Genomic DNA, 13,649 nt, shown 5'->3' on the forward strand with positions numbered 1-13,649 from the left:
CTGGCCCGCTGGGGCCGCGCTCGGGGTCCGGGCCAGGCCCTGCTCCAGGCGAGTCAGGAAACGCCGTTCGGGTGCACCTCGGGCTCTTCCCACATCTGTCATTGCTAGCAGCCGTTCACTGGCTAAAGACTAGCTGTGAAAAAGGAATCGGGGACCGGGACTCGGGAAGCAGCTTCAGCCTGGTTGCGCAGGCCGCGGCGGGGCAGGAAGGCAGAGGCCCGAAGCGGCCGGGTACACCTGTTCCAGGCGGCGGCGGCTCGTGGCCTCCCACTCCCGGCTGCGCTGCTCACAAATGCGTCCCTCTGACGGGCATCAGTTCTTTCTCGCCTGGAACTGATTCGGGGGCATTTGGGCTCCGGTTCGCTCTGCAAAAGCAAAGAGAGAGATGGAAACGGCTACAGAGCATCCAAAAGCTCATGGTGAAGCACTGTGCTAAGGGGGTCGAGGCTGATGCAAATGGCTGGCTCTGTGTCAGTTGTAGGACAGCCAACTCTGGATGGTTTCAAAACATATCTCCTCTTGGGAGAGACAGCCTTCCCTTGGTGGTGTGTTACCTGCTGAGCAGATCATTCAGAAGAAGTGTATTGAGGAACTGTTACTTCCTTCCCATTTCAGCAAACTATGAATCTTGTACGAATTTAGAGATTTGCAGACTGCTGCGTGCGTGGGCCAAGCGCTGTCGCTGAGAGAAGTGCTGGGCAGTAGGGGCAGGAAGCGGCAGAGCCCCAGATAATGGACAGCTGGCAGCTCAGTCCTTAGATCAGGGCCTGCTGAGGTGCCCCTACCTCTGTGCACCTGAGGCAGGGAGGGCAATCTGACCACCGCAGAGCTGGAGCGGGGAGCTCTGTAAAGCACTGAGGATAAGTGGAGACAGAACCTGACTGCACTAATGGAAGGAGCTTTCTGTGCATGAAACAGGAGCAGGACCAAAGACCCAGGAGGGAACTGTGAGTAGGCCCAGGAAGGCCCAAAGTGGGAGAAGCCTGCGGGAGAGAAAGGCACCCCAGCTGCAGCTGATTGCATGTGTTTGACTTGATATGTGCTGTGTAGGCTGCAAGCCATGGGAATAGTTGAAGGGGGGGAAAGGAGGGCCCTGAAGATGCCCCACAGAGAGGCCTGGCTTATTGCAGGGCTGGCAGGTAGGGTAGAGGCTTGGTGAGTAGCGGGCCAGGCTGTCCGAGCCCTGGAAGACGGGGCGGAGGGGTGGGATCAGAGCAGGGGCAAGGGCAGCACAGAGTGCCTGGGACCACCCTCTGGTTCCCCGTAGGCAACCGCACAGTAGTAACATCACAGGCATGGCAGAAGAGGGGACCTAGGGATACCAGAGTGCAAGGAACCGGATTAGAGTGGCCACAAGGAGGCACCACTTCTGCCCTTAGCAGTGGATCCTGTTAAAAAATATTTAGCTTTTTTTGTGAAAAAAACCCCCCAAACCTTTCAGTATGTGAAAATGTGTTGGTGGGAATACATTTAATTAGGGTGACTGTATATCCTACTTTAGCCAGAACAGTCCTGGAATTTGAAGGCTGGTCCTGGCCAGCTGTTGGGAATTATAATGAGCATCCCGGAAATGCAAGGGTGCAGGGCACAGTCTGGCTGGGAGCTGGAGCAGTGTGGAGAGCCTTGCAGGTGGGAGAGCCAGCTCTTGCAATTTAATTGCAGATCTTTTGATATCTGACATTTTTTTAAGTCCCAGCTCCTGAGGTCTTGTGTTCAGTAAGATTCTCAACTCTTATGTTTTTTGGGGTCTCTTTTTGTTAAAAGCAAACCCTCTGGAGAAAAACTTTCAGATACATACCTTAAATGTTCAAAACCAGGAAAGCAAGTAAAAACCCCCAAATATTATTTTTCTTAACCTCATAATTTCCTAGATCATGACTCGAGGTTTTCAAACACTTGAGGTTAGCAGTATTAATGTCTAAAAGAGTTGCTTCTTGTCATGTTCATATCAAGTAGTGGCATGTACATGTAACTGTGTGGCCCTACTTTACATTGAGATCTGATCCTTTTTGCGTCATTTCATTGCCTCAGCATCAGAGATTTGGCCACTGGCAGGGTTTTCCGAGTTACTGTGCCTTCTTTTCCTTTCTCATGTATAAAGTATGACACAGCACTCAACACATTTAAAAATATTCTGACCAAAATACTGGGGAGTATACTATAGATGACAGTTGTTTGTGAGATGTTGGGGATGGAGCAGATCATTGAATAAGCTTTCCCAGTTAAGAGCTTCTCAGCTAAACATACTGCCTCCCCACATCAAAACCCAACAGAGCAGAGGTCTAGGCAGACGCAGAGTTCCATAGGCCTTGCATGCTCTCAGTGACATCTTTCTAAATTCTTCTAAAGTATTTGTGAAATGGTAAAGTATTTGTGTCTCTGCAGCCAGATTACGCAGTTAACAGATCAGACTGCTGCAGAGTGGGACATGAGTTTCGTTAGCCTCCTTTTGCAGTTACGAGCCACATCTATATGTATTTCGTGTTACAAGTATCCTAAACCAGCATTGATACTTCATGCAAGGTATAAGTGTCTCTCAGAAAAATGTTTTACAGACTGTTTTAAACGCAGGGCTCAGTGATGGCTACCATGGAGTCACCTGCAATAATGTCACTTTGCAATCCCATGCCTTCTGTCTCACCCCCGGAGCTTCCCTGGCTAAGCGAAAATGTTGGGAGTGCTGAGGCGACTAGGTCTTCATCCCCACCCAGTGAGAGGGAAGGAGGGACACGGTGTGGACAGGACCCTTGAATGCTGTTACGCAAGAGAGACCTATCTACAGAGAAGACTGGTTTGCATCATGAAAAAGGTCATGTGGGATTTCAGAGACAGGAAGCCAGTGGGATCCTGTCTAAATTACTTTGAAAACACCAAGGAGTTTAATAGCTTTTAAAATAATAAAGAATATTTTTCATAAGCAGCCATCCCCACGTCCAGAAATTCTTTGTGGCTAGCAAGGAGAGACAATGGGTAAGGATACATGATGACTTATGAAACCACGTGATGCATTTTTAGGTGACACTGCAATTTATCAGCTTGGTTTAGCTACCACATCGATTATTGAATTTTTGAAATTATACATTTTTAAGTATGGAATAAATATATATACACACATTCTGACTAAATACCCTTGCCCTTTCCACTGATCAGGTGCTGGTTGGTTCTGATGTCGTCCTTCCAATGCTCCGTCGGGAATCCAGAGTCCTTCAAGAGAAACTGGATAGACGAGACCTGATATTTCTCATGAGGGACACGCATAGAAACAGTCCTTTCCAGACTTTTTCTCTTGTAAGTAAATATGGCACCAGCCTATTTAATTCCTTTCAAGGTCGCTTCTTATAATTTATTAGAATAACTCTTACCTCTTCCTTTTTCTGTACAACAGGAAAATTAGAACTGCCAAGATTAGAAAGCCTAGAACTCCGAATATAGAGCCAAAGAGAATTGCTTGGTGGTTATCTGAAAAAGGGAAAAGGAAAACAAATGAGAATGCGATATTCTGCCTTCAGGTAGATTTGTAACTGAATATTGTTGAAGGTTAGAGAGATTTCTAAAGGCTATAGATATCCTGCTAATGTTCTTATCTTTGTATCTAGGGAGGGGAAAAAAGAAACCACTAGACTATAGGATTTCACCAAAATCCCTTCTGCTAAATGTCAGAACAGCTGGCTGAAGTCCAGTGCAATGCAGTAAAAATTAGTGATAATGTGTAAATTATATGAACCTACAGAGTTGATCTACAACTTCAATGCTCACAGCTTCAACAAGAAGGTGAGTGCCCATTTCCTAAATATCTCAGTTGTCTTACAGATTGCTCTCACTGTACCTGTTCATTTTTGCTTCACAGGAATAAAATTTGTTTCAAAGCTTAAATTCACAAATACTTGTTAATGGTTTTAGAGGAGACAAGATAGATGCCGCATGTTTTGTTCTGCTATCCAAGAAAGTTAAAATTGCTCGGCTATAAATGATAAGAAAGATCAAAAACTTGTGCTAAAAAGTGTGAAAAGGTGAGATTCTGAAAATATATCACTGTTCCTAAGCTGCTGGAGGGACATGAAAGGACCAATTCCTCAGCAACAAGAGGAAGACTGGGGAAGTGTGGATCCCTTACTGAATGGGGGGCAACTTAGTGACAGATGATGCGTAAAAGGCTGAAGTGCTCAATGCGTTTTTTACTTCAGTCGTCACAGGCAAGGTCAACTCCCAGACTATTGCACATGGCAGCAAAGTTTGGGGAAGAGGTGAAGAGCCGATAGCAGTGAAAGAACAGGTTAGAGACTATTTAGAAGAGCAGGATGTGTGCAAGTCCATTGGGCTGGATGCAGTGCATCTGAGGGTGCTCATGGAACTGACAGATATAATTGCAGGGCCACTGGCCGTTCTCTTTGAAAACTCATGGTGGTTGGGAGAGGTCCCGAATGATTGGAAAAGGGCAACTATAGAAGAGAAGGAAGAAGGAGGATCTGGGGAAAGGGAAGAAGGAGGATCTGGGGAACTGCAGATTAGTCAGTCTCACATCAGTCCCTGGAAACATCATGGAACCAGGCCTCAAGCACTTGCAGAAGAAGGTGATCAGGAACAGTTAGCACGGATTCACCAAGGGCGAGTCATGCCTGACCAACCTGATTGCCTTCTGTGACAAAATGGCTGGTGCTGTGGCTGTGGGGACAGCAGTGGGCATGATATAGCAAGGCTTTTGATATGATTTGACTTTAGCAGGGCTTTTGATATGGTCTCCCACAACATTCTTGCAAGCGAGCTAATGAAGTACAGGTTGGATGAAAGGATTCTACAGATGGACAGAAAACTGGCTGGATCATTGGGCTCAAAGGGTAGTAATCAACAGGGATCCTAGTTTTCTGTGGGGAAAAAAGCATAAAACCTCCACTTAAAACAAAAATCTGTGCTTTTCTGCGGCCCACTGAAAGCATGGCAGCATCCTTTGGCAAGCGGTGCCATTTCTGCTCTCTTGTTTTTTGCCTCTTGGCCAAGCAGCAGCACATTTCCCCCTTCCCTGGCTGCTGGTTGTGTTAGAGAAGCAATGAATCTGAGCTTTGAAGCACTTATTCAATGTAATAATTAACACAAGTCTCCCACCAAGCACCTGAAGTTTCCTCTTGCTTTTTCAAGAGCTTTTTTATCCAGTTACTCCTGAAATAACTTGTGTTTGGCTTAAAACATATCTTCCAATGAGGAATCCCATCTTGATAAAGGGATGGAGAACTTGCTGCTTTTCTGGGTAGTTTGTTCCAAAGTCTCCTCTTACTCATTGTGAAGCCTTGTTAAAATCAAAATACAGGTACTTGCCTGGCTTCAGACATTCTTGAGGGTCTCTCCTGGAGACTACCTACTGAGAATTGTTTTTCTTCAAAATAGAAAACCTGATGATGATTATTTTTTCTCCTGCAGCTTAAAAACATTTTTGAGATTTTGTCTCAACCTTCCAATAAAGAAGAAGAAGAATTGCATTTACAGAGATCCAGGTCAGGAAATTAAGCTTCAAGAGCCTATGGCCGTTAATAGAAGGAGTTTGCATCCATACAAAGGCAAGTGTATGGTATATATGAGGGGAGCAAATTCACACAAGGTAAAGACAAATCTCTACAACACTGTCTTCCAAAGTTACACTTCCTGGAGTGGCTATATGCTCGTGCCTGCTTTTGTTCCACTCGCTAAGTTTTTTTTCCGGGAGTTGTTTCTTGCTCCCTTGCTGCATGCTGCTGTGTGAAGAGAAGCTGCTGTGGCAGTGGTAAGGCCTTGCACTTGGATTATAACTGGAAGCATATCAGAATAATTATTAGCAGAGCGTTTCCATGGGGACTTTAATTAAAGAAAACAATACTGAAAGCAACGCTGTTCAAGTCTAACAGTTTGAAATTTCAAATACAAATTGGGATTTTGCAAAATCAATGGTGGTTTTCTTTAAGTGACTTCCCCCACCCCCGTCCTCCCTGGGCTTTTTCCACCTTTTTCTTAATTACTTCATTTTAATTTCTCCAATTATTGAGACAGTAACATTGAGGGCTATTAACAAAACAAAACAAAACAACCTCCCCCCACTTTAATGAATCTGTATTATGGAAGGTATGAACAGGTAAGTTATACCAAGTTAAAGAGGATTTACCACACACAAGCTGCTCTGTGGTAACTGATTCACACATTCATCCTAGCCCATGGTAAATGGAAGCTGATCAATCATAATTTAGCAGTTGTTGCATTCAAAAGTGAACTGTCCTAGTTTAGCTTCCCTTTGCCACAAGATAGAATAGACATATGAAACAGTTACTGAAGAACAGAGCAGCTGATGCCTGGTAACTGCCCTCCTTAGCCTTTTACTCTGGTACAATTTGTTCATCTGTCCACACCCAGACCTTGGGTTTGATCTGATGATTGGCAGGCATCCAGAGCAGATATACTGAACAGGGTGCTAGGATAACATACTTTTGGAGGCTGGTATTAATCAAAGGTATCCAGAACGAGTAGAAGCTTCTTAATGTCAGAGCACTCATCACTTGGAATAGAGAGTCGGAGGTCAAACGCTTGCGGAGCGCAGTGCTCAGGTCAGTGTTTAAAATGGGGTGACTGAACAGAAGAAAGCCTTTCTGCTACTGTGACTACCCATTTATCCCACAATAAACGATCTGTGGAAACCCTCAGACTGCAGAAAGGAAAGTTGCAGGATTTCCAAAGCATTCCCTTCTTTCCACCATCACCACCGTCACTGTTTTGCTTGGCCTAAGCTCTAGCCAACTGTCTTTCATCCAGATGCTGATTTTTGGCTAGTCCAAGGGATTGTGACAGAAATGCTGGTTGTGTTGAAGATAAAGGGTGACACACAGCTGGGTCCTGCCTGTGACACGTGTTTGAGATCATCATGTCAGACTGTTTTACCCAATCTTAAAAAAGGAGGGAGTGGGAATGCACTGAGGACTGCTCTGGTGGTGGAGGAGCATTCGCTTGCCAGTTTGGCTCGTCCAACACTCCTCCCTAAGGTGAGACAGGGTCCTGCTGCAAGCCATCTGGGAGGGAAGGTGTGGCCATGCTTTCCTGACCGTGTGACTGGAGGTGGCCATCCCTCATCTGTTACCAGACCTGGTACAGAGGGTGGTCCTACACTTGGTGGTTTGGAGGTGGCCCCTGAGTCATTTCGTTCACATGTTTATGGCACGAAGGCCCTCGATCACTTTGCTTGATCCAGTGGATGCTCATGAGGCAGGAGTCTATTTCCTTGCTGTAGGAGAGGGAAATATCTGCTCTCATCACTCAGTTCAGTGACATCAGGTATGACAAGGAGCTGTTCTCCCTCTAAAATCAGGTGATCGTACTAACTACCCTTGTTGGAAAATACAGTTTGTCAAAAGCTGTTCTTGAACCCTGCAGTTCAAATCTGTTAAGTCAGAAGTAAAACTGGTTTAACAGGAGTGCATATCACAAACCATTGCACAATTAGAAACAGCAGGAATGAGGTCCCAAATCACTCTGAAGAGACCTGCTCCTAGGAAGAAAGAAGGTGTCCAGGTTGGAACGGACAGGTGAAAGCAGAACTGCATGGGGTAAAGACTGGAATAAAATGTAGGGGTGCTCAGGAATATTAGTACCAGAGGGCATTCACTGGAGAAGTTTGAGAGGAAGCTTGCATGTAGTTCGTACATTATGCTGCCTTGGCTACAGTATCCTGCTGCCTGTGGGTAAGCAGTGCTGTCAGTCTCAACTTCCCTGAGGATGGAAAAGGACCATTTTTGACTTGAATAAAAAATTAAATAAAATTCAGAGCTCTGGTTAGTAGGAAAGTTGTTGCTGTATAGAAAAAGTCAAATGAACCAAAAACTTTCTGCACCTTATTCTTCTTTTCCCCAAAAAATATATACTGAAAGACATTCATTTTGTATTTGCTTATCCATGAAACAATGGCACTGTTCCACCGTACTGAGCAGAGCTAATTTCTGAATGTTTTCCAGTTTGCTTTCCCTTTGATCTTCCAGCATTGGCTTTTTGCCTCTCTCTAGCTTAAATGCTAACATCCAGTTTGCTTATTGAGACTAACTGGCTCTTGTCCAAAAGGCATGTGGTTGATGGCAGGAACAGACAATTGTCTTATTTTGCAATTTCGCAAAACATTTCACTGCTGAGTCTTTGCTTAAGCTTTTGCTTTTCTTTGTAAAGACTTCATTCCATTCTGGGCTTTGAAGGAAGATCCTTTACGCCTATGAACACAGAAATGTGCCACCATTCCTAGTTACATCTCATGTTTCTGAAACACTTATATTTCAGACTGTTTATCATGGTACTATAATGGCCCAGAAACAAGGTTTTATTGGTGATATCATTTATTCAACAAACTGTATAGTTGAGAGAGATGTTAGACAAGCTTTTGGCCACAAGTTGCCCTTTATTCAGGTCTGGGCAGGTCTGGGCAGATGAGGGCAGGCCACCATAATAACAAGCTAAAATAGCCCAGTCTTTCCAGTTTCATTTCCTACAGGCAACAGTAGCGTTATTGCTGGTATCAGTTTTGCAGACGCAAGTGTCTGCCGATAGATACGTCACTATTGCTGGGTGAATCCTGCAAAGGAAGCATTCAGAGTCTGAAATCCAGGTAGTCAGACGGTGCTCGTGTCTTTCCAGTACTTGCATTCCACGTGGATGTTAAACTTTGTTCTGCTCATAAGAGGCCTGTGCTGATACTCTGGTTTGTGTGTAGCAGGACTTGTCGGTATTGACAGCTGTATTAGGACCATGAGGACTGGTCCATTCACTGTTCAGGAACTAGTCGATGATAAACTTTTGTGCTTTTTATGTTTGTGAATTCATAAAATTATAGAAAATGAGGGTTGGGAGGGACCTCAGGAGGTCACATCAAGTCCAACCCCCTGCTCAAAGCAGGGCCATCCCCAATGATATTATCCCAGGCAAGGCTTTGTCTAGCTGAGTCTTAAAAGCCTCCAAGGATGGAGATTCCACAACATCTCTGGGTAGGGGAGGAGACTTGGTTTCGAGAATTTGCTGCCATCACTTAATTGCTGAATATTTGCAAAGAAATGTGCTCAGGCTTTCAAATGACATGTTTACACCTAATGCTTTGCTGGGTGGTGCTGATGCTCTGGAAGAGTGCCACCCTGTGGAAGTTTGACACGTGTCCTAGCTGTGACTCTGACTCCCTCCAGCTTCTTTTTGTGTACAAGGATGAGACACTTTAGCACTGGACTGTAGATAGTATGGGGCAAGTGGCAAAGATAAATGATGTTAAGATGGTGTAGGCTGGAGAAGTGAAAGCATTCCCTCCTCAGGCCCAAAACAGGAAGAGAATCTCACGAACAGAAGTGGAGACCATGTGCAAACAATACCTGGGCAGCTGCACACGGGGTGCACAATCACTATGAATACCGGGCAGTCATTGACTTGGTGATTTTGATGAGCTGATACCCAGTGCACTCATGAATGGGTAGAGGGGCTGCCTACACGGTCCTGCTTGGACACTGAGGGTATGTCTACACTGCTTCCAGCTGCACTAGGGAGACCCACACACTCATGCTCTGAGAATATGATGCTGCTGCTGTTAGAGGGTGGCTGGGCACAGGCCCGCAAGCAAACCTGAGATGGAAAGCCTGAGAACATGAGCCTGGGCCCATGCAACCAGTAGCTCTGGTAGCTTTTCCAGTATGTGGTTAGGCAGAGCAGGAACCATAGGTGGGGTGTGTGATTATAGCAGCACTCCCAAATCAGTCTGGGAGTAGTGTAGCTATGCTGTAAGAGGCACAAGCAAGTGAGGGTGAATATATTTTAAAGTGGCTTTGAAAAAGGAGAGCAAGTGAGATTCAGAGAAGCAGGGAAGCTGTTGCAAGTGGCAGGAGAGACTAAGGCTAAGAATATTCTGAAAACATGCAGACGGATGGAGGAGGCTGCATCTAGGTATGTGGAAAGAGAAAGAGGCAGAACCACCGCTGATTCTTACAACAGGATTTCACCTGCTGCTCCTATCCTGAAGCATTTGTAGCGTGGCTGAAGTGACATTAGAAAAGCCTAGTCAGACTGCTTGTTATACAAAGCTGCCTCATTTTTATGTTGCGTGGCTACTACAGTTGTGGGGCGAGGTGGGCACACTGGAGGGGAGGGACAGAATCCAGCTAGATCTAGACAGGTTGCAGAGGTGGGCGGATGAGAATAGGATGGAGTTCAACACAGACAAGTGCAAGGTGCTGCATCTAGGGAGTCACCACGGTTGCAGAAAGGGATCTTGGAGTCATTGTTGACTCCAGGATGAACATGGGCCGCCAATGCAAGGAAGCGGTCAGTAAGGCTAGCCGCACCTTGTCGTGCATCTACAGATGCATCACGAGCAGGTCCAGGGAGGTGATCCTTCCCCTCTATGCGGTGCTGGTCAGGCTGCAGTTGGAGTCCTGTGTCCAGTTCTGGGCGCCGCACTTCAGGAGGGATGTGGCCAGCATGGAGAGGGTCCAGAGGAGGCCACTCGCATGGTTTAGGGGCAGTGGGTCAGGCCTTACGAAGAGAGGCTAAAGGGCCTGAACCTTTTCAGCCTCCACAAGAGAAGGCTGAGGGGGGACCTGGTGGCTGTTTACAAACTCACCAGGGGGGACCAGCGGCAATCGGGGGAGCTCTGCTCCCCTGGGCACCACTGGGGGTTACTAGGAGTAACGGCCACAAATTGTTAGAGAGACGGTTCAGGCTGGACATCAGGAGGCATTACTTCACAGTTAGGGCTGTCAGGCTTTGGACTGGGCTCCCAAGGCAGGCGGTACTCTCTCCTACCTTGGGGGCCTTCAAGCTTCAAGAGGAGACTGGACAGATATTTGGCTGCGGTGACGTGATCCCAGCACCTGTTCCTGCCCAGGGCAGGGGGTCGGACCTGATGATCTGTTTAGGTCCCTTCCGGCCCTAAGTACTATGATACTCTGATTTGATGCTAAGAACAAAAACTGCCAAGGTCATGTGGCAAAAAGATATTCAGTTGTTTTCTATTTGGTAACAGAAGTCCCAGATTCAGAGTTCTTACATAAGTGATTCAACGTAGGAGGCTATTATAATTATAACGTCTGGAAAGCACCTAGAACTCTGTTGATGTGTCGGCATCCACATGGTATATTTAATTAAAAAAACCTGTTACGTGATTATTAAGGTAACAAAATAAGGAACTAAAAATTAAGCCATGCTGATGATTAAATGTGGGTGGAATCTTAATTCCACTTTCTGTAAAAGTTTTTAAATTGCACAATGCTTTTTCCACTATGGTTATTAATGTGGTAAGAATGAGTTTAAAACCATATTTTAGAGCATTTACTCAGGAGGCATTTGACTTTAATTCCTTCGGGCCATAGGCTCTTGTGACAGGCCACTTTGTTAAGAACCAGGCCCAAGGGTGATCATATGCACAGCATATATGCTTGGCAATATTAGACACATTTGATAATAGAGATAATTGACAGCTCTTCTGAATTATGTCTTTGCAGTACATCTGCTTTCTAGTTTTCTAGCTTCTGTCAACCACTACTTCTCTTGCTGTGGTTTTTTGGCACTGCTTTTTCCTGAGATGGCCATGCCTGCATGAACAGTTTGTACCCACAGCTGGGGACCCTTTAGAAAACATACCTGTGCTTGGCAAACAGCTGGCTGCATTCCCTGACCAGGCCCCCGTCAACTGGCAGGTTCTTTCTTCTGACCCAGCCAGGCTGTACCCTTGATCACAGCTGAAGCGGATAGTTGAGCCCATCAGGTAGTTTGTCCCTTCCTTTCTGCCCTTGGTAGGGTGATCCAGCCAGCCGCAAGAGACCACTAAGGGAAGAGAGCTATGTTATGAATGCCTGTCAGAGTCTGCCTGACAAGCTGATCCCACAGCGAGTTGTGTGGTGATTTAAACATAACTGGAAAAAGGGCAGGAGATTTTAAGTCGAATAGAGCTACCAGAGTGAAGCAGCGTACTGGCCTTAGCAACCTGAGTGTCTAGGATGGAGAGGGACCTGTAGAGCAGCTCTCTGCTTGGTCTCTTTTTTCTGGGTTGCCCTTCTGAGGCAGTAACTCCCAACATGTCCAGACACCTAGCACTGGATCTGGACCTCTACCCTGAGGGCCAGGTTCCTAAAAAGTAGGCATTTGACTTCTAGCTCTGGTCCCACAGTGCACAAAGCACCTTGGTGCAATAGAGGATAGTTCCTCCTGGTGAGACTCTTTCCTTCCGCCCCCTCATCCTCGGGAATTCACATGCAGCTGCTCCAGATCTTCAGGGGTCCCTACATCCTGAATGGTGGCGGGGAGCTGCAGTGATAATGGATGCTGTGTCCTCTGTCCTGGTGCTGCCCTGATCGGTAGGAAGGAAGAGTTGTGCTTTGGCCCATAGAAGAAGGTGTTCAGTAAGAACTGGGTATCATAAGTAAAGAGAGAAGTTTCATTGCCAACAGCCCCTAAGGAGACAGAAAGGCATGTGTTATATGTGTAAATTTATCTACAGCACAATTAAGAATGTGCTCTCTCTTATAGCCAAAATCCGACGCCTTTGGCCCTGTGGTGCTGGTTACAGGTCTGCCTGTGGTATCATAAGTAAAGAGAGAAGTTTCATTGCCAACAGCCCCTAAGGAGACAGAAAGGCATGTGTTATATGTGTAAATTTATCTACAGCACAATTAAGAATGTGCTCTCTCTTATAGCCAAAATCCGACGCCTTTGGCCCTGTGGTGCTGGTTACAGGTCTGCCTGTGTGACTGCCCGTTCCAAGCATGGGAGGAGGCACACGCCTCTGCCTGACGGGCACTTCAGAGAAGAGCTCATTGTTCACTCTCTACAAATAATAATTGGCTTTGATTTTTTTCTGAAGTGATTATTCAGAGAAATGAGAATGGAGTAACAGGACTGAAAACCCCCCACTTACAGTCAGCTCCAAATGCAAACAGCTGCTGTGGACTGGCATCAAGCGGCATGGTTGTCCCATTTCTGAAGGTGTACTCGTCCCCTGGGTTGTCGTTCATTACCCCCAAGAGGCCCCGGGTCTGGTTCATGAATTTTTCTGGCAGCAGGACTGTTGGGCTTAAGAAACCTCCTCTGGCTGTCACTTCTACCCCTGCCCCTGAGGAGAACATCACTGTGACATTCTGACCAGCTGCAGAATAGAGAAAGAGGCCTGGAACAGAGAGAGAGATGGCACACGTATGACTGTCTGCAACAACCACCCCATTATATACTGGCCACAGAAAAGTTCCCCCTGAGGGAAAATTACCGGTTCCACAGTAGACTTCCAGTCGCACCTAGATTGTGTGTTAACCTGCTGCAATGGGTAACCAGATGGTCTTGACTGCGGAGTACACTGCAGTAGTAACATCAATACACTCATATTGCCTCGTAGCCTCTCCTTGCAGAGGGTTAATGAGCGTGGTCATGGGGCAGGCTGGGAGATCTTGGGGCATGGGCGGGGGAGAAGGGAATCGAGTGTTGGCTACCCATTATATTTTGATTGATGTGTCTGATCCTGGCCCTCTGGGACAAAAGTGGATGGAGGAGCAAGGAGCTATCACTCACTCCATTTTCCTTCATGTGGAGGCAAGTCTCTGTTCCTCCATGAGTCTCTGGGGACACAACAACTCACCCCTAACAGGACTGGGGGAGCAGGGGCCTGAGTCCCAGTTCCTCTGCTGTCACCTGCT

General features: G+C 46.3%; 1 protein-coding gene across 1 annotated transcript in view; it reads right to left on the reverse strand.

The window, feature by feature from the left end:
- Positions 1–9: 9 nt before the first annotated feature.
- Positions 10–13,649, reverse strand: part of LOC102380599 (sushi domain-containing protein 2-like) — a 27,700-nt gene continuing 14,060 nt past the window's right edge. The window contains exons 10-14 of the mRNA XM_025199942.1: positions 12,881–13,210; positions 12,221–12,416; positions 11,608–11,804; positions 3,363–3,459; positions 10–365 (exon numbers count right to left, since the gene is read on the reverse strand). Of these exons, the coding sequence (XP_025055727.1) occupies positions 287–365; positions 3,363–3,459; positions 11,608–11,804; positions 12,221–12,416; positions 12,881–13,210 (899 nt within the window). The 3' untranslated portion in view covers positions 10–286. The remainder of the gene's footprint in view (positions 366–3,362; positions 3,460–11,607; positions 11,805–12,220; positions 12,417–12,880; positions 13,211–13,649) is intronic.

This window comes from Alligator sinensis, unplaced genomic scaffold (genome assembly GCF_000455745.1).
Source record: "Alligator sinensis unplaced genomic scaffold, ASM45574v1 scaffold628_2, whole genome shotgun sequence".
NCBI lineage: Eukaryota > Metazoa > Chordata > Crocodylia > Alligatoridae > Alligator > Alligator sinensis.